The sequence below is a fragment of the Nyctereutes procyonoides genome, unplaced genomic scaffold (genome assembly GCF_905146905.1).
Source record: "Nyctereutes procyonoides isolate TBG_1078 unplaced genomic scaffold, NYPRO_anot_genome, whole genome shotgun sequence".
Taxonomy (NCBI): Eukaryota; Metazoa; Chordata; class Mammalia; order Carnivora; family Canidae; genus Nyctereutes; species Nyctereutes procyonoides.
This window is the reverse complement of record NW_026575052.1, coordinates 6316057-6336085: the sequence shown is the minus strand read 5'-3', so window position 1 is coordinate 6336085 and position 20029 is coordinate 6316057. Positions and strand designations below refer to the sequence as shown.

The 20029-nt window shown below is 48.8% G+C and overlaps 1 protein-coding gene across 2 annotated transcripts in view; it reads left to right on the top strand.

The window, feature by feature from the left end:
* Positions 1–20029, top strand: part of CAPZB (capping actin protein of muscle Z-line subunit beta) — a 128040-nt gene that overhangs the window by 42547 nt on the left and 65464 nt on the right. For both annotated transcript variants that reach the window (XM_055331430.1, XM_055331429.1), the window contains exon 2: positions 17953–18042. In XM_055331430.1, coding sequence (XP_055187405.1) covers positions 17953–18042 — 90 coding nt within the window. The remainder of the gene's footprint in view (positions 1–17952; positions 18043–20029) is intronic.

Here is a 20029-nt window from a genome sequence, read left to right as displayed (position 1 = left end):
TTTTAAGAGTTTGCAAACCTGCTTGTTTATATTTTGTGTATTTTAAATTCATTAACTGTTCTTTGAAAGCGTGGTTTTTAATATACTAGCCTGTCTTTTTTTTTTTTTTTTAAGATTTTTAAAATTTATTTATTCATGAGAGAGAGAGAGGCAGAGGGAGAAGCAGGCTCCATGCAGGGAGCCCAATGTGGGACTTGATCCCGGATCTCCAGGATCAGGCCCTGGGTGGAAGGCGGGCACTAAACTGCTGAGCCACCCAGGCTTTCCAATATACTAGCCTGTCTTAAAGGATGAACTAGAGTCGAGTTGGATGCAGTAATCCCCGTTGGGACACTACTTCTGAATCACTCTGCCAAGGGGCCCTCACCATGCGTGTCTGTAGACCTTTCCTAGCAGCGTGGCAGCTTGGCCCAGTGGCTGCCACCCAGAACAGCTGGCCTGAGGCTGGCTTGGAATTTACCCTCTCACTGCGAGGAAGGTAGGACTGAGCTGCCAGGGTTGGATTTCAGGAGAAATGCTCAATGTACATAAAAGAGCAACTTGTTTTTACGTCCTCTTTCCCAGCCTCTGTTTCTAACACGTATCTTTTATTCAAGCGTTTCCAGGATGATTATACCTCCAGGTACTTTCTAAGTGGTTTATTGGACTCGTTGGTAACATGTGGTTTTTACTTCAACTGTGGGAAAAGTTGACAGTAGCCCCCCCCCCCCCACGACCCTGTTGTGCTCTCTCCTGTCTGGCCACAGGATGTGACAGCAGCTGGAGGGAGACTGCCCAAGTACAAGGGACCTGGACTCCCTCAACAAACAAACAGCACCACAATAAAACAAGCCCCGGTGCTGCGTCTAACCCGAGGAGACTGCAGCAAGTGGCGAGTAGCAGGCACGGCCTGAGTCAGTGGGGCAGACTCTGGGGGGACGCCGGGTGCAGGGGGGGTTCAGAGCTGTGTCACATGCAGAACTGGCAGCGTTGGGCGGGGCACACTGCTCTGTGGGCCGGGACACAGGCACTCGAGGGCCGACGCACCTGGCGCATCTGGGGGTGGTGAGCAGGCCAGTAGGTGGGTGGAAGTTGCGGGTGTAAGAGCTGCTGTGTGAAAACAGGCTGCTCTGGGAGGGTGAATTCTCCCCTCTGGTGATGACCAGGCGGAGGCTAAGGAGCCCAGAGCCGGAGAGGTTTTGTGAGGGGGAAGGGGGCACCCTGGGCTCACTCGAACTCTGACCTTCTGCATGCTTGAAGAACAACAGACCTTCAGCACCAAGACTTTTACTACTTGATGCCATCTTTTCCCACATTCATACAGATGTGGATGGTTGTGCTCTACGGGAAGGAGGTTGTCTGAAGTTAGTTTTATGCCTTTTTTAAAAAAAAAAGATTTTGTTTATTAGCACGAGTGGGGGGCAGAGGGGAAGGCTGACTCCCCACTGAGCAGGGGGCTCAATGTGGGGCTCAATCCCAGGGCCCTGGGATCATGACCTGAGCTGAAGGCACTCAACCGACTGAGCCACCCAGGCGCCCCTAGTTTTACAACTTTTCTTCCTGTAAAATGGGGCAGTCTCTTGCTTTATCTCACTTTTCTGATGTGGGAGTTCTGGGGATATATAGTTTTGGGGGAGATCTGTGGTTTCCTGTCTCCAGTGGGCTAGCCTGAGGCCAGGAGACCTCTTCCCCACAGGACTCTCTTACCTGGGATGTGTCACCATGTTCTCCTTCTCTTTGGACTTTGGTAGTCTTGGGCGGAACCTGCTGATTTTTACATCCTACAAGCATGCATCCCGGCTGCTGAGTCGTTCCGTTTTCCATCCCTGATTGGAAAGGGTTTCTACCCCTGCCCCCTTGCTCTGTCTGCATTTAATTTTCCTGTGAGAATCAGCTAGGCTGTTTTCCCCTGTCGGAGGACATCCCAACCTTGACCAGCTGCCTGCGGTAGGTTCTAAGTGAAACTACAAGAAAGAGAGGGGCCGGGCTGTTCCTGCTGATGACCGTGAAGGCCACTGAGGGCCTGTCAGCCTCCATGGAGAGTCGGGCAGATACCCTGTTACTCCCTTCTTGAACAACACGGTGTGCTCGAGGGCTGACATCCCAGCTTGGACAGGCCTACAGGGCTGCCACTTCCTGCGCTGAGTCTCGCTGGTGAAGGGAGCACAGCCCTGTGCCTCTCTGAGCTTCAGCTCCCCAGAGGGCAGTAGGAAGCTTCGGTGGCCACTTTTCCAGGGTCCTTGGTGCACTACTCGGCATTGAGATGCTTGGGAACGTCTCTCTTCCCTCGGCATGCTCTGGGTTTCCTGAAGCTCACTTCCTAATTGAATTTTCTCATTAAAACCTGCTTTCCCAAAGCTGTCGGGCAGCAGGGTCCTTTTGAGTTGATAGAAGAGTGGCTGGCTCTCTATTTTTTCTCCCTCTCCCAGCTTGATTGAGGTATAATTGAGGTACACCAAATGGCACATGGTTAGAGTGGGCAGTTTGATCATCGCTGTTTGTTTTATGATAACACGTAACATCTGCCTCCCTGCGCTTGCCTTCCTCCCGTGCTTTCCAGAAGCCTCTCATGAAGCAGGGATTCCAGCTGGCAGAGCTGTAACAAGTGTTTCCATAAGCATTCCCACGATCCTTTAAGTGAGGAGCGTGACCTCGGAACCATGTGCCCGGCCCCCCTCCCCTGACGTAGGAGGAGGTGGGAGGTAAGAACAATACTGGGAGGGCTGGGGTGGCTGCGCTCCCCGTCTGGGGCACGGCCGGAAAGCTGAGCATTTGTAGGCCATCCAAACACTGTCGTTCTCCTGGGATCCCAGGGTTAGAAGGGGAGAGCGAATTGATTTCTGCCTTCACATTAGAGCAGAGACAGCTCGCACAACAGCCCCCTCTATTTTTCTGAGCTTTCCTTTGGTGCTTCCCATTCGTTTTGGTCACGGGACTTACGAACTAAGTACAAGAGAGTTGGCAAACTTGGGATGTGTGGGTGGCTCGGTCGGTGAAGCATCGACTCTTGGATCTCAGCTCAGGTCTTGATCTCAGGATTGTGGGTCCAAACCCCGTGTTGGGTTCCTCTTTCTTGAAAAGAAAACTGGCAAGCTAAAGCCAAGATGCTTTCTCTTTGTGTTGGGAAGCTCTCAACTAACTGGTGAGTTTTCAGGTAGGGGGTTCCTTCAGTTTCCCCGGACTGGTGGGAACACGGGGATTCCAAGCTTTGGAGCACTGGAGGGTGTCTTGCTGTGACTGTGCCTGGACTGAGTCCCGCTGCCCGCTGGGCCAGTTCCTAATCACTTCTCTGGTTGTAGAGATCCTCCGTTCATATCAGGTTCCTGTCAGGCCCAGCCGAGGGGGCCTGCGTGGCTTCAGCTGGCTGACTCTGCATTCTGTGCTCACTCCTGTGACCAAGTGACAGGCAGTGATCAACATGACCGCTTATTTTATTAGAAATTAGCGAGCACCCCACTGGAAGCCTTGTCCCCTGGACGTCAGTGGTGCATGGCTGTGACTGGAATTTTCGTCTGCAGGTGAGGAAGGCACAAGCAGTGACTAGAGGTGGTGAGGGGAGCTACACCTTCACCCTCGAGTCACTCAGCACTTGGCCTCAGCTCACTCCCTAGCCTGTTCTAGAAGCAGGTTGTGAGGGCCTTTGACCTGAGCCACATGGTGGCATTTCTTATATTCATAAAAGACCTTACTGACTTCCAGTCTTTTATGGTAAGACTCTGCTTTTAATGAAAGCTCGTGGTGGATTTATACATCCAGATGAGAAACCGCATTATCTGCCACGGGAGTGGTGGTGGCGAGGAAATACTGTCCTGAGGAATCGAGCTTTCAGGTTCCTAAAGAACCATCCAACAAGCCATCCTTGGGTTTCCACTTCGTGGAGGTCTGTGCTGAATTAGGCCCCGCTCATAGCATCAAGCCTGGGCCGGCCCTCCTTTGATCTGACAGGGAAGCCGTCGGGCTCTGCAGGCCCCAGCCCTCCCTGGTACTCACGGTCGCCGCCATGCTGCAGAAGCACAGAGTCCAGCACAGTTTTCTAGAGGTTGACAGAAGGCCAGAGAGACCTTTATTTTGAAGTTTTAGATTACATCCTTTTATTTCCCCCCCCTTCCTCTTCTCTGTTGACTTAACATGTAAAATTTACGGAGCAGTGACTACATCCCATGTATGTGCTAAGTGCTATATAAGGAATACCCCCCACACTTGATCCTTAAAATAACAGGATGAAGCGTGTGCTGTTGCTACCTTCACATTACAGGTTAGGAAACCTGAAGCCCAGAAGAGGAGGGTAACCTGTCCGGGGTCACACAGCTAGAATCTGATGCACTCAGGATTTGAATGCACACAACCTCTTTCAAACCTGTATCCTTAATGAGAGTGTTACACCACCATCCTCTTTTGCCGCCCAGCTGGCGAAAGTGGATGAGAAATAATGGGCTTCTCTTCTTTTGGAAGACTTGAAAACCAAGAGGTTAGCAGCGGTTCTTAGGCCACAAAGAGGGCAAGGTGGCAGCAGGTGCCTGGCTGCCGAACAGTACAGGGCAGTGCTTAGGCACGCCAGCTTTGCGGCCAGAGAGACCTGTCTTTGAACCTCTGCTTCAGCACACTCACGCGTGTCACCCCTCCCATGCTCCCTGGGGCAGAATTTCCACGTCTGATGGGAATACTTGTAGTGACCTTCTAGGATTGTGTTTTAAGATTAAAGAAGATACCGACATATAATCATTGAGACCATACCTTAATACATTTTAGCTGCTACTGTTAAAGCATTTGAAGTCCGTGGATCCGAGCCCGCTGGCGGAACTGCTCAGTGGAAAGTGGTAGTTCCCATGGTGGTTGTATTTGTGGGCTGTGGTGGGCAGACCCTGCGGCAGTGCTGGCGCCAGAGACGGAGTCACAGTCGCACACACTTGGGGTGTATTAGTTCCTCATCGTCAGAAAGACATTTTGTATTTGGAACTTGCTACTTCCCTTTCTTTGATTCTTTCTGCTCATTGAGTGACGTTAAGCTCTTTACTCATCCAAGTTGCTTGAGACAGAGCACTGAATATTCAGTTGAGGATGGAAGGGAAAGAAGATTTGAGCTCAAGAAAAGGTCTTCTTGGTGAGAGACACACCAGCACTCTAAGGAAGCGTGTGCGTTGATGGCAGAGTAGTTTTCACTCCTAAAGACCACTTTCACGTAGCCCAAAAGAACCAAAAAGAAGTGGCCTGGCCCTGACTGGATTTTCAGGCTCTCATTGGAGGGCTTACCCACTTGCCAGCGCGTGTTTTAATTCCATGTAGGAACGTTTGGTTCTTGTGCCTTCTGGAACTAAATGCCATGTGAAAGGATGGTGATGATATCTTTCTTTGTGGAGTACTTCATATATTTCCAGAACCATGCTCATTTCTTTTCCGATTCTTTGATGTCCTCAAAACAGTACTGTAAAGTCGGTGCTAGTAATATTCCCATTTAACAGATGGGGGAGTTGAGGCTCAGGGAGGAGAAGGCTTGTTCACATCTTCTTTGCTCAGAAAAGGCAGGTGAGAGATTTACCCTCTTGTCTGTCTGACCCCCAAGACCCTTTGCGCCAGCCACTCACAGGCATGTTGTCTGTCATAGGTCTTGGATATTGAAGCCAGGAGGACCTTAGATTTTTAGGCATCTCTCTGCTTAGCTTGTCCTGATGACCAGAAGGGAGGAACTTTGAGACTGGTCCTAGATTGGATTCGCAAACTTTTCATGGGTTTGGTAAAATGTTGCATTGTTCTTTACCATCACTGAAGCATATGAAAGCGTTGGTATGATGTATCTGAGAGTGCTGGGGGCTGGTCATTGTTGCAGGACTCCGTTGTACTGTGGTGTGTTGTGCCTGTGGAGAACAGTGTAGGGAGTAGTCCCCTAATAAGGAGCTGCCCTTGAGTTGCAGAGGACAAGCAGGGCTTGGAGGATTTTCCATATTTATTCATATCTGAAATGGGACATAAGGAACCCAGGAGAGAAGTGGGCCAAGTGTTTTGCTTGATGGATTAGCATTGTGTACCTCTTTTCCTTAAGCCTCCCTTTGGACATAAGTCAGAAGGCTGCACCGCCCCCTTTTAAGTGAAATTCTTGGATTGGTGGAGCCAATCCTTTAAATCTTGCTTTTCCATCAAGATTTGTCAGTTTGCACTGTTTTCAGGAGACTCAAGCTCTCTCCCACCTCTTTGGAAGCCGTGTACTCGTGTCATTGGTGCAAACCAATGTTAAATTTCACCTGGGCCGTCTTACAAATCCATATGGGAGGAGGCTTATGTGAATTGGCTGCTTCTACTATGAAAAAGGAGTCTGCTTTTCTTAGCCTTCCTCAGTGAACCTGTGGGTGATGTTTTTCCCGAACTTTTTTTTTTTTGAATTTGTATTTGAAATACCGTAGCATTCTATTTTAATCGTCTTTCACTTCTATGAAACATGGCATCTTGAATTTCTTGTGCCATCAAGGTAGAAATGGACAGCATGTATGACTTCCACGGAAGATGTCTCAGGATTGCCCCTAATTACGTGCCTAACTACTAGCCGACAAAGTGGAAGGATTAGAAGCTTGTTACGTGACACCAGTCAGGAACATGCCGAGGCGGGTGGCTATAGACATCTGTGAAGCATTAATAATCAGACAGTAGGTAATGGTGCCCCGCACATCTTCCCAACAGGTCCAGGAAACCATCAGCCAGAGAAACTGCCTGAAAAGGTGGTTCGTGTTTTCAAGAAATCCACCCACCAGTGATGTGTTTGTGAGAACAGGGTCTGTTAATCCAAGGTGACCAGAGATTTCAGAATTTGGTTGTAGATCGAATTGTTCATAATTGGCCCAGTCTGGGAGAGGAGACGCAGCCTAACTGATTTTGTGAGCTGGCAAGCTGTCTCCAAAAGTCATTTGAAATAAGTTCTCTTTAGGTTGGGTTTTTTAACATTCTCTAGAGAGTGTTTGGTCCTGGGAGGTGGTGCTGGGGATCTGGGACCAGTCACTTAACTTTTCTGAGACTTGGTTTACCCATCTACAAAACTGGGATGAGCGTACCTGTCTTACGGAGCCGTGGTGAGGCTTTCACAAAACCCACATGTGCAGGGCCTGGTTCATAGTAGGCACCTAAGTTTGGATTCTTAGTGTTCTTGATAAAGGATGACTAGTTTGGAAAATAAAAGTATATGGATGATATAGAAGTATTCTTTGGGATCCCTGGGTGGCTCAGTGGTTTGGCGCCACCTTTGGCCCAGGGCGTGATCCCGGAGTCCTGGGATCCAGTCCCGCATCAGATTCCCTGCGGGGAGCCTGCTTCTCCCTCTGCCTGTGTCTCTGCCTCTCTCTGTGTCTCTCATAAATAACTAAATAAAATCTTTAACAAAAAAAAGGGGGGGATTTTGGGGGGGTGACTCTATCCCCAGACTTGAATTCTGATTTAGTTAAGCAGACAGCACTAAACTGTATAATGAAGAGACTTGTTTCTGGTCCTGGTTCATTTGCTTTTTAGTTATGTGATAAGTTGGAATTAATAAGCTTTGTAAGCCTGGGTCTCAGTTTTTCTCATTTTTAAAAGAAGTTGCTGATTAGATGGTTTCTAAGGCTCCCTTTAGCTAAACATGTCCCTGATGCTGTGTCTTACAATCTGGAGAGGTAGAGGGAGGCACACCCAAGATAAAATGCTCCACTTCCCCCAGCTGGCTCATTAACAGAGCCAAGAGCAGTACGTAAGAAATCTGGCAGACACGGTCCTGTCCATTGTCATCTGACCTGGGGTGTTTCCCTGCGTAAACTCATCCCCTCTTCTGTGCGTGGCAGTCCTAAAGGGCGAGCAGCAGTTGCCTTTGAGTTGAGTGTGTATCACGAGCCAAGTTTCAGTGCCTGGAACAGGGTTCAGGAAGCTTTCTGGAGCCCTGGCAGGGGTGGGTAGGGGTGGCGGCCGCAGGAGGTAAAAGGCTTCTGCCCTGCAGGGGAGGGAGGTAAACCGGCAGCTGCACCTGTGCTCCCTCCCCTGGTGGGGCCGGGACGCGTGGTGCCCTCCAGAGCGAGCGCCCACAGCTGTGCCTCCTTCGGGACTTGGTGGCTGACTCCTTATTGAGAATTTTTTGCCATCCTACCAAGTTTACCAAGTCAGCTTTGATGCATCCCCGCAGAGAAGCCATCCTCTGTTCTGCAGTTAGAGGTTTTTGGGCTGTAAACACTGAACTGCCTGTCCCAAACCTTTCTTTAACCCACGCTACGACAAAGATACAGCTCCACCTGCTGAGCGTGATTCCTTTTGGATCTTTCACTCCCCGAAGGGATGTGTAAGGGAAACATCAGCTGATGGCTGTTGTAGTATTTGACACAGAGCCTATATAGAGGTTGCTAAGTTTTGCTCTGGAATAAATATACCAGGGAGAGAAGCACTTGGAAATTCTCACTGCTGGGTGGGGAGTCGAGGTCGTTTGGGGACTCTCTGAGGGCTGTCCCGTTTGTCTACTTTCGAAGGCCTCAGATGGGCTTGGGAACAGCAGTAAATACAGAACTGGTAGAGATGGGCTTCAGAAAGAAAGCCGAACAAGGAGAGAAGAGTGCAAAAAAAAATATCTTTTTGGGGTGCATATGGAATTTGATCCACTCTTCCTGTCTTTTGGCTTTAGGGGAGCCACGGATCCCCTGTGCTCCCTCCTAGACAGGGTGGGGGGCACTGTGGGGTGGGAGTTGCGGGAATCTGCCCTCCTTTGTTGGTGCTTCATGACTTGGAAACGGAAATAACACTCCGCCTGCTTTGCTGGAGACTCCTGGCAGCCTAAATGGAAAACTTGCGTCAAGTGAGCAAAAAAATCAGGGAGGAAAGGGCCCTTGAGCACCCACAAACTGTCGTGTAAAAGTCCTGGCAGACAAGCCACGTGCTTTACGCTCTGGGAAGACCCCTGCCGCTCACGGAGGATGGGCCGTGGGGAGCTTCTGGCTGCCACACTCGCCACCTCGTTCGCTGCAGCCCGCAGCGTGGGGAGCATCCTTACGCCTGTGCTTCAGGGTTGCAAAAGCCAAGGCTCCCAGGATTAAGTGGTGACTGATGTAGCTCCACCCTGCAGGTGAAGTAGAATAGGAATTTTTATTGTTATTAGAGCCCATCTGTGCTTTCAGAGTCTTATTAGACTGCTTTGACAAAAGCTGTGTACCCTTAACCTTGGAAAACTGTGTGCACATTTGCACACACACACCTGCCTCATGCATGTACACCTCGACCTTCACATACCTACACACACACACACACACACCCCTGCCCTCATACACACCCTTTCACACATACGGTACCCTACCTTCACACACACCCCTCTACTTTCTCACGCATGGATACGCCTGTATCTTCTCTCTCTCTCTCTCTCTCTCTCTCTCTCTCACACACACACACACACACACACCACACTCCTTTCTCTCATGCATGAGTACACACCACACACACACCACAGGCACCTGCCTTCACACACACAGCCCTTCACACTCTTCATGCATACATACACACCTCTACCTTCGCACACACAATTCTCCTTCCTCCCTCATGTGTGCATGCACACACTTGGACAACACTCTCGCATCCGTATACACCTTTATCTTCACATCCCACACACCTGCTTTCTCTCATACATACATACACACCCAGACCTACACAGACCCCTACTTTCTCACGCATGCGTATACGTGTCCCTGCCTTTACACACAGATCCACACCACACACCCCTCCACAAACTGTCTAGGTGCTCACAGCCGTGGGGAGGGATTCTATACCCCCATTAAGAACCTGCGATTTCTTTCTTCCATCAAAGTTGATTTTGTTTTTTGGTTGTTTTTTGTTTTTTTGTTTCAAACAAAACTAGGTTTCCAGTTTCCACATTCATAGGAGATTAGAAGCAACATATTAGATGAGGAAGTGTAGCGAAGAGCAGAGCAGAAAACGGTAGAGAGTAGACCTGGGCGTGTTCCAGGAGCGGTTCCTCCCCATGGCGTCCCTCTGCCAGGGAGAAACGGCCTGTGTGCACTGCTTTGTCTTCTTTGTAAACACACGGACCCTGTAAAACTCCCCAGAAGGCCTCCCTGTCTTTCAGGATTAAGACGGGGTTGGTACATCAGTTCCCCTGCGGGGCCCCCCTTCAGTGACAGTGCGGGGAGTGCAGGCCGGTGGTTCTGAGGGTAGAGCCGGGTAGTGTCCTCCTGCTGCTTTTTCCCTGGCTGTCGCCCTCCTTGGGTCACAAGCTCCTTGAGGGCAGGGACCATGTCTGGCTCGTGCAGCCCTGTGTCCCCAGTGTGTGCCCGTCACTCACAGGTTTCAGTGACTGAATGAAGCAGAAAGACAGCGTGGAACATGGTGGAAAAACCTGTCAACGTGAAGACAACAGACTCACGTACTGACTTTGCCCTGACTTTGTGACCTTGCCACACGTTCTCTGAACCTCAATCATTCATCTGTGAGATGAGAGGGCAGGACTTGCGTGAACTCGAAAGTTCTGTCCTGTGATCTTAGTAGAATTAATTTAGATTGTATTTACTTATTCATGAGAGACACACAGAGAGAGGCAGAGACACAGGCAGAGGGAGAAGCAGGCTCCCTGCGGGGAGAGCCCGATGCGGGACTCCATCTCCAGACCTGATCCCCAGACCCGGGATCATGACCTGAGCCGAAGGGAGACGCTCAACCCCTGAGCCACCAGGTGTCCCCTAATAGAATTTTTTTGGAGCAGAGATTTGCTTGTGAAGAAGGCATGGTGCTTCCAGCGTGGTCAGGGTCACATCGGCCCCGCCACTGAATCCGTTCACTGAAAATGCTTCCTTTAGGTTGTGTGGTTTTCTCCTCAGTTTTTATTAAAGGACAGTGATGGACACTGTGCTGAAGTGCAGTAGACCCCAGACGGTTGAAGGAGGTTTGATCTGCCCGGTTGGCTTGCACTGTGGCATTGACCCTCTTGGTGTAGTAGAGGGTGTTGGGCTTTTCCGTGGGAAGGAAGAGTCGGGGGGAAGGAAGATGCTTGTGTTTGTGTTGGGGGGGGGGCGTCACTACCGTGTCCCGCCCAGAAGATTCGACCTGAGGGCAGTCAGTCAATGGAAGAAACCGTTTTCTTTGTATTAATCCAGATGTGCAGCTGTCTGCAGGGACCTGCAGAGACCTTCGAGATGAGTTGTGGGCTGGGCTGGCTGGTGCCTCCTTCCCCCCAGGGCCCCCCACACACCCCGTGTTCCTGTGAACCTGGCGGCAGGACACAGATTCAGCTTGTACAGAATTGCTGCTTGGGTCACAGAGGATACAAGACAAGCCGTGGTTAAGTTAGACTGCATCAGTGTGTGGGAACTCCTGGGAAGTTTACCTTCGTGCTGTCAGTGAAGTACGAATTTGCTAAGGCTCTTGGGAATGTAAACGAGGGAAGGTCTCGGTGAACTTGACAACAGACTGTCCAGACCTTGAAGCTTCGGGCGGTTGTTTATGTGTGGACAGATGCTGTGAAGTGCAGATCTGCCCCAGCCAGCCACTAGAGCTGGCCAGGCAGGACTTCTGCTCAGAAATCCCCGAAGTTGGAGTTACTGCTTGTCCTTGAGATGATGAACAGTGTGCTTGCAAAGGGCACACACAAACCATACACACGCTAACGAGGCTTCGGCACTGTCTTCTAGCAGGTGGTCCCTGCTAGGAAACGGAGTCATCTCCAACTTCTTGGGCTTCCTGCCCTTTCCAGTAAGTACTCTCCTGTCTGTCCTGCCTCTTAAAGGCCCTGGCCCTCCCCTTCTCTCCAGCCAGGCAGCCACCGCCCCTGGCTGCAGAGGCTCCTCTGCTGACTCTCCTGCCCCTGGTCCTCCCACAGTCACCAGAGACGTCAGTTACAAGTGCCAACTGACAGGATCACTCCCGAACTAGGTGACTTAAAACATCAGTAGTCTTTTTGGCTGGTGCTTTCTGTGGGTCAGAAATTCAGTAGGGTCGTGGTTCTGGCTTGGGCTCTCGGGATGTTGCAGTCAGAGACCTGAAGCTGTAAGAGGGGCATCTCGAGGGTTGGCCGAGAGTCTCACGGTCCCTTCATGTGGCTGTCCTGTGCCGGCTGGCTTGGGCTTCCTCACAGCATGGCCTCCATAGGGCACTCCAGCTGTTTACATTGCAGCGCCAAGCACAAGTGTCCAGCAGGCAAGGTAAAAAATGAGTAGCCTTTTATGGCTTGGCCTCAGAAATCATAGATGATCAGTTTTGCTATTCTCTGTCAGTGGAAACAGTCGCCAAAGCTCTCCTATGGCGGGGGGCGGGGTGCATAGACTTTGCCTCTCACTGGGAGGATGTCAGTCACTCCTTGGAGGAGGAGCATGCCGGGTGAGAGATGGCCTTATGGCCATTTTTGGACAGGATAATCTTCTTACCTTCTGAGACCCAAAGCTATTCCTGTCATTTGTCTATGGAAGAATCTTTAGGGCTACTAATCCCTCTGAAGACGTAGATTTTAAAGTTTTCAAGGCCAGAGAACATGGGCACAGAAGCCTTACCTACAAGGGAGACAACTGCACAACTAACTGCTGGGAGACAGGTCTGGAGCCTGGGCCTGGAGCCCACTTAGGAAACTGCTGCCCTCTGAGCCGTTTGAGGGGAAACCAGCCCGACTGTAGGCCCCTTGGGACAAGGCCCCAGTTACCTCCTCATGTCACACCTTCCTCCTGCGTGACCGCACCATGCACATGCTGTGCTCTTGCACACCCATCCTTCATCCCGCTGCACCTGCAGAGGTGCCCCCCACCCCCCACCCCATGTCTACTGTGGCACTGCTGGGTGCATGCAGCCGGTGATAACCAGCTCAGGTACCCTTCTCCTGAGAAGCCTTTTGAGGTTTCCTGTGCCCACTTAGTGTCACCTTTACTGTAACTTCGTTCATTCTTGTGGGTTGGTGTGTTCACTGTATTAGACTTTGAGTTCATCACAGGTTGGAGCATGTCCTGTCCTTTCATTTCTGCCTAGGGGCCGAATAAACTGATGATGATTTCCAAATGGGTCTGTGCCCTTTTACTTCATTTAATGGGGCTGAGTTTTACTGCATGTAAATGATGGGCAACACTGGCAGCTGTCTGAATTTGGTAGGAGATTTTTTAAGCTGTAGTGTTTTATTCAACTTACTATTCTGAAAAATTGTTCTCGTCTGTGTTAACAGTTGTTTTACTTGTTGTCGGTGATGGAAGCAGTTTTGCACCTTTTCTTTAAGTTATGGGAAAAACTAGCAGTAAGTGAAACCCTTTCTAACTTGGTTTATGTGTTCACACACACAGAACACTTAACCCGATCCCGTCGAGCCTCACCAGCCTAAAGTGGGGTAACTGCCCCTCCTTAGTCTTTGACATCCTAACAAGGCCTAAAATCTGTAGATTTTAACCACCACATAAGTTCCTGAAGACTTTGTTTTACTCATCATTCAGTATCAGAAACCATTCAGCATCAGAAACGGTGCTTGTCACCTAGGAAACACTCAGGTAATGATTGAATGACTAATGGAGTGGGCAGCGAACTCTGGAGAGTGACGTGGAAGGGGTCATTCTTTGACTATTTTACCTTGCAGCCTGGACACCACCTCCAGTGGGAGGTACTCCTGGTGAAGCGCACTGCCTGAAGGGACCATCCCGGAGAGAGTCCTTAGTCACCAGATGACTGTCCACACAATAAATAGAAAGCCGGTTGGGGCAGGGACCAAGGCTGGCATCCCACCCCTGCCATCACTGTCTTTCTGGGGTCACTCCTGTTGTTGCCTGGGGCTGCGGGCTATCTGTGTTTTCTCCACTCTCCAGAGCTGTGTCCTATCTGGACCCCTTGGGGTTTGGGATGACTCCCAGGTGAAGGGCTCCGGTTCACTCTAATATTAACTTTCATAAGCTGTCATTAAGAGTCCTCATGTTCTGGGAAATCTTTAGTCATTTCCGAATTTATTGATAGACATCCTTAGCCCTAGAAATTTATTATGCAATATTTCCAATTAGGATTCATTGGGATTAATACAAAATAGGAGTTAGAATGTTTAGCCGTGGTATGTTTTCAGTGCTCAAATAGATACGGTCGGACAGAGGACTATCAGGAAGGGAGCCTTTATGCTGCTGGCACCCTTGGGGCAAGGCTGTGACAGGCAGCATGCTGGCTTGGGGCATGTGAGCAGGCTCCATGGAACGTGGACACGGTATCTCATATTGATCTTTCCCGGCCAGGTTACAACTTTTCTTCCTAGATAATACGCTGCTCAGTTTCTAGTTTATCTCCTCTGACTCCCTGTATGTTCTGGACAAAGGTTTCAGTGTAGCTAGCTTTGCTTCTGTCTGAATCTGGTTTTGGTTCTCAGGAAGATGATTAATACCCAGTTGAGAATATTTCTAAAGACCAGAAGTTTTTAGGGGTTATGAGTGGTCTGTGGATTAGAATTGCATATAAAATGTTTCTGTACATGTGCAGTTTTCTGGAGCTTTGGCTTTCATCAGAGTCTGGGATTCTGCAGTCCCTCCAAAATGATTGTTTTATTTACTTACTTTTTTTAAGATTTTTTTTTTTTTTAAGTAACCTCTACACCCAACATGGGGCTCAAATCCATAACCCCAAGATTAAGAGTTGAATGCTCCACTAACAGAGCCAGCCAGGTGACCCCAAAATGGGTATTTTATATTTTAGATTTAAAAAAATTTTATTTTAGAAAGGGTGAGAGTGTGGGTGAACAGGGGGGAAGGGTTGAGGGGGAAGGAGAGAGAGATTCTGAAACAGACTCCCTGCTGAGCACGGAACCAGACATGGGATTTGATCTCAGGACCTTAAGATCATTACCTGAAATCAGTAGTTGGACGTGTAACCGACTGTGTCACCCAGGTGCCCCCCAAATTAGTGTTTTAAATCAGGGTTTTAAAACTTGACTCTGGCATTTGGGGCCAGGTTGTTGGGGTGTGTTCTCTATATTGTAGAATGTTAAGAAGCATCGCTGATCTCTACCCATTAGATGCCAGTAGCTCTTCCTCCCCCAGTGATGACAATCAAAAAAATTGTCTCCATACGTTGCCAAATGTCTCGTGGGGGTTTGTGGGGAGGACAGAGTCAACCCCAGTTGAGAAACACTAGTATGTACCTTTTTTTCAGTAGCTGTAATTTTTTAGAGTAGTCTTTGGTTCATAGGAGAGTTGAGCAGAAGGTACAGGGGGTGCCCATATATTCCTTGCCCCCACATATGAGTGGCCTTCCCCACCGAGTACAGTTGCTGAACCTACATGGACACATCATAATCACTCAGTCCTCGGTCTCCTTTAGGATTCACTCTTGGTGTTGTACAGACTGTGGGTTTGGACAAATGTATAATGATGCATATCCACCACTCTAGTAGCCTGCAGAGTAGCTTCACTGGCCTATAAATCCTCTGCGCTGTGCTCTGCCTGTTAATCCCTTCCTCCCCTGATCTTTTTACCATCTCCGTAGTTTTGCCTTTTTCAGAATGTCACATAGTTGGAATCATACAGCCATGCAGCCTTTTCAGATTAACGTCTTTCACTTAGTAATATGCGTTTAAGGTTCCTCCGCGTCTTCTCATGCTTGGTAGCTTATTTCTTTTTAGCGCTAAACAATATTCAGCATCTGGACGGACCACAGGTTGTTTATCCACCCACCTACTGAAGGACATTTTTGTTGCTTCCAAGTTTCGGCAGTTGTGAATAAAGCTGGTATAAACATTTGTGTGCCGGTTTTTATATGGAAATAAGTTTTCAGCTCCTTTGGGTAAATACCAAGGAGTACAGTTGCTGGATTATATGGCAAGGTATGTTTAGTTTTGTAAGAAACTGCCACACTGTCTTCGAAGGTGGTTGTATACCATTTTCATTCCCACCAACAGTGAGTCAGAGTTCTGTTTCTCCACATCCTTGTCAGCAATCAGAGTTCTGGATTTGGGCCATTCTAATAGGTGCGTAATGGGATCTCATTGTTGTCTTAATTTGCATTTCCCTAGTAACAAATGATGTGGAGCATCTTTTCATATTTTTATTTGCCATCTGTAATTCTTCTTTAGTAAGGTGTATGTTTAGGTCTCTGGCTCATTGGTTTACATCTTTTTAACTAGTTTGACTCGAATCATTTAGGGTTTTCCTATTATGGCACGGTTGTGAGGGTAGGGGTGGGGACACACAGGTGTTTATGGAGTTTGAGCACAGAGCTCCAGTTTACAGCAACAGGAAAGACTTCAGGGTTAGGTTGAGTGGGGTGAATGCTATAAAATATATTTTAAAATGTTTTTAAAACATATATTTATACACACACACAGAAAATACTCTCAAACACATACTACCGTATATTAAAAATTTCACAGGTATTCACTGAACCATTGCAACAAGCCTATGAAGTAGATACTGTCCCCATTTTATGGATAAATAGAGGCTTAGAGAGGTTAAGAAATATGCCCAAGGTTATAGCTAACGAGTGGCAGAACTGGAACTTGAATATAGATCTCTCTAGTGGCAACTCAGTTTATCTGCCTTCTTGACCCTTGAAGTGGTGTTAAAATGTGTTCCCATGCCAGCAGACCAGGCCCACGTCACCATGGCATTGCCTGGCAAAGAAGGCATGGTATGATAGAAGGTTTTCACTGGACAGAACCAACGCTGCACCGTTTCTGGGGAGAGTGAGAGAGAGTGTGTGTGTGTGTGTCTTTGTAGGGTAGTAGCCAGTTTGTTGTGTATCCCAGAATAAATAGTCACTAACCATCTTCAGCAGGAGGAGGCAAGTTGGTGCTTTATTTTTTTTCTTTTTAAAAACAGCCTACTGTATATGTCCTACTGATTATCTGGGAATGAAATAGCCTCCAGTTAACTTGATGTGTGTGTTCTTTGGTGAAATATAAAATGAGTCCTTGTCCCATAGCCTATTTATGGTTCATATACCTGGGGTGTAGATGGTTATATTTGAAGGTTCTATTTCATTACAGCCAAATATGGCGTTTCGAGGATTACTGTATATATTTTATGAAGATTCTCAATAGTGTGTTGATTAGGCTTTTAAAATTCTGAGATTGGCCTGGGCACATCAGATGATGTCTCCAGCGGGTTGCGTCGGCTACTCCGCTTGCTTTAGTTATACTTCTCAGAGGTATGTGCAGTGGTCTTCCCTGCTCTAGCCTGGGCCGCCTTGCTCACCTTTCTTGTCACACCTCCTGAGGTCTAGCCTTCTGTGCCACAGCCCACCGGGCACTGAATTTACTCTCACTTTACCCCCGCTTAGTTTTTCCTCCTCCTTCCTGCCTCCATTATTGATCACATATTTATGATGACTGGTGGGTGGTGGCTCTGAATAAATATTTGCAGCCTGAATGTCAATTGAGGCGAGTCCTGGGGAGCACACGGTGTGATCTTTATCCTCATGGGCCCCTGCAGCCGCAGAGACCCCAATTTGCTGCCTTTGTGTGCTCTGCAGCTGGAGCCATGGCTCCAGGTCTTGGGTGGCCTTTGCCAACACCTAGCACCTGGGGTCACGTCCCAGGCTCTTGTTAAATGACTGAAGCACTTTAATGTTGGTGCGCATCTTGCCATTGGTTCTTTGCCTGGCTTTGTCCCTGGCTTGGAACTCCTCAAGGGACCTGGCCTGGTGACATTACCTGACTCGCATGGCCAGGCTCTAGCAAAGGATTGAAAGGTTCTCTGGCTACTCGGGCATGCTCCCTTGCAAGGCTGATCAGGAGGTAACACATCTGCCTCTCCCATAGTCTGTTGAATTGGAAAAGGAAAGCCGAGGGGTGTTTGAGGTGTGGGTGGAATCCTGGCCTGCTTCCTACTTTGAGTATCTTCGGACATCTCCACCTCAGATCGTGCCATCACAGAGCCTGTCCCCCCCCCCCCCCCCCAGGAGATGTGTCAGAGGGCCTGCTCCGGGCCTGCTTGGTGTTAGAATACCCTGGGCGAGCTGAAGCTGCAAGAATGCTTTTTAAAAGGGGGTTTCGGTGCTTCTGTTACCAAAGTGACGTAAATGTTTCTTTTCTTTTTGCAGAGTGACCAGCAGCTGGACTGTGCCTTGGACTTGATGAGGCGCCTGCCTCCACAGCAAATCGAGAAGAACCTCAGCGACCTGATCGACCTGGTACGGGCTTTGTTCGTATGGTTTCTTTTGGCCGGTGGCTTGTAATTGGTTGCCTCTGTGTACCTTTTTCCATGAGGTGTTCAGAACCCAGAAGAAACCTACCTTCCACCACCAAGCTCTGAGATTCCTCCACGTGGTTGTGTCTCAGAGCCAGCAAGCTCCATAAACCCCAAGACAGGAGCTTGGAAGTTGATCACCATCTGTCCCCTTGCCCCAACTGCATATTTTCAGTTTCTAGAAGCTTGCATTTCATTACGGGGAGGAAGAGGCCACACACACCCAGCGGGCATTCAGCAGTGCCTGCTGCCAGGCTTCCTTCGTTTGTTCGCTGTTGCGGAGGTTTCTCCAGCCAAGGCAGTACAAAATCAACCCTATATAATACTGCAGAGGCTTCACTTCCACTTTGAACAGCACAAAACAAAAAAGTCAGCTTTCACAGAGCTCATCACACCTGTTTTTGAAGTATCTTTCTTTTTTCTTTTATGTTAATTCAGAATAATTTGTCTCAAAATGATGCCCTAGATTAATTGGCACCATAATATTATTTGAAATACTCCAAAATATTTAAATAAAACCTATAAAGCTATGGGAAATATTGCAAAGAAGTAAAATAAACTAAAATCGGGCCCAAGAGGCCAACTGAGTGACTCTCTTAATTTGGCCAGTGCGTTCTGGCTTTGTCACCAGGTCCTCTGTTATATACACTGCACCCCTGTTGTCTTGGATGTGACGACCAGCTGCCAACCATGGCTCATCAATGAGGTGTCTTTTACAGTAATGGTTTGAAAACTTGTCTGTATGCTGTAGCAATACTTAATTCTACTGTATGAATTCAGAGCAATGGTAGTGGGGGAAACATTCCTGCGGGAGACTCGTGTCATTCATAGAGGGGACTTCCCAGCAGTCCGCAGGCCATGGTCACAACCATGTGTATGGTTTGGTTTGGTTTGGTTTTTTTTTTTTTTTTTTTAATTTTTTTTTTTTTTTATTTATTATTTATGATAGTCACACAGAGAGAGAGAGAGAGAGATAGAGGCAGAGACACAGGCAGAGGGAGAAGCAGGCTCCATGCACCGGGAGCCCGACGTGGGATTCGATCCCGGGTCTCCAGGATCGCGCCCTGGGCCAAAGGCAGGCGCCAAACCGCTGCGCCACCCAGGGATCCCCTGGTTTGGTTTTTTAAAGAAGCCAATTCTGGCTATTCTATTTTTTATTTTTTAAGATTTTATTTATTCGTGAGAATGAGAGACAGAGACGTAGAGGGAGAAGCAGGCTCCCTGCGAGGAACCTGATGTGGGACTTGATGCCAGGGCACTGAGCTGAAGGCAGACACTCAAACACTGAGCCACCCAGGCGTCCCGCCGTGTGTGTATTTATAGGCCCCCACAGTCCCAGTCAGGAGGCGGCTGTGTGACACAGTCAGCTGGGTGAGGGGGTGTGAGCTTCTGCAAAGTGAGGAGGTTTCTTGAGGTCAGTGGTCCTGATGAGAGAGGCAGCGACAGAGGCCTTGTGATGGAAGGAAGGTGGATTTAAAGACATGGTAGGTCCTGGCTGACACAGACGTGTGAAGTGAGTGTGAAAGAAAGAGAGGGTTGAAATGGGAGGCACACAAGCCTCTAAATGTGCAGAATCAGGTCAGAACCCAGAGCCAGGGAGGCATGAGGGATGTGGTGGCAGGCCCCATCTACAAGGACAGTGGCCCCTCTGCTCCAGCTGCTTGTTGTTGCCCTCTGGGGACAGCAATGGTCCTCTGTTACTTATTTTCAGACTTTTCTGGAAAAGCTATACATTTGGAGTTTGACATGAGACCTCTTGGTTTTTCAGCATTGGCCCAAACATTGAATTGGTTACATCTGATTTTGTGTAGAGTGCGAGTTGGGAGGTGAGGTGGGTGGGGCGGGGTGTTTAGCAAAAGCAGTCCTAACTGAGAAATGGTGAAGTGCGCAGTTGGACAGTGGCAAGGGGTCCTTGAGGGTCAGGGGGATGG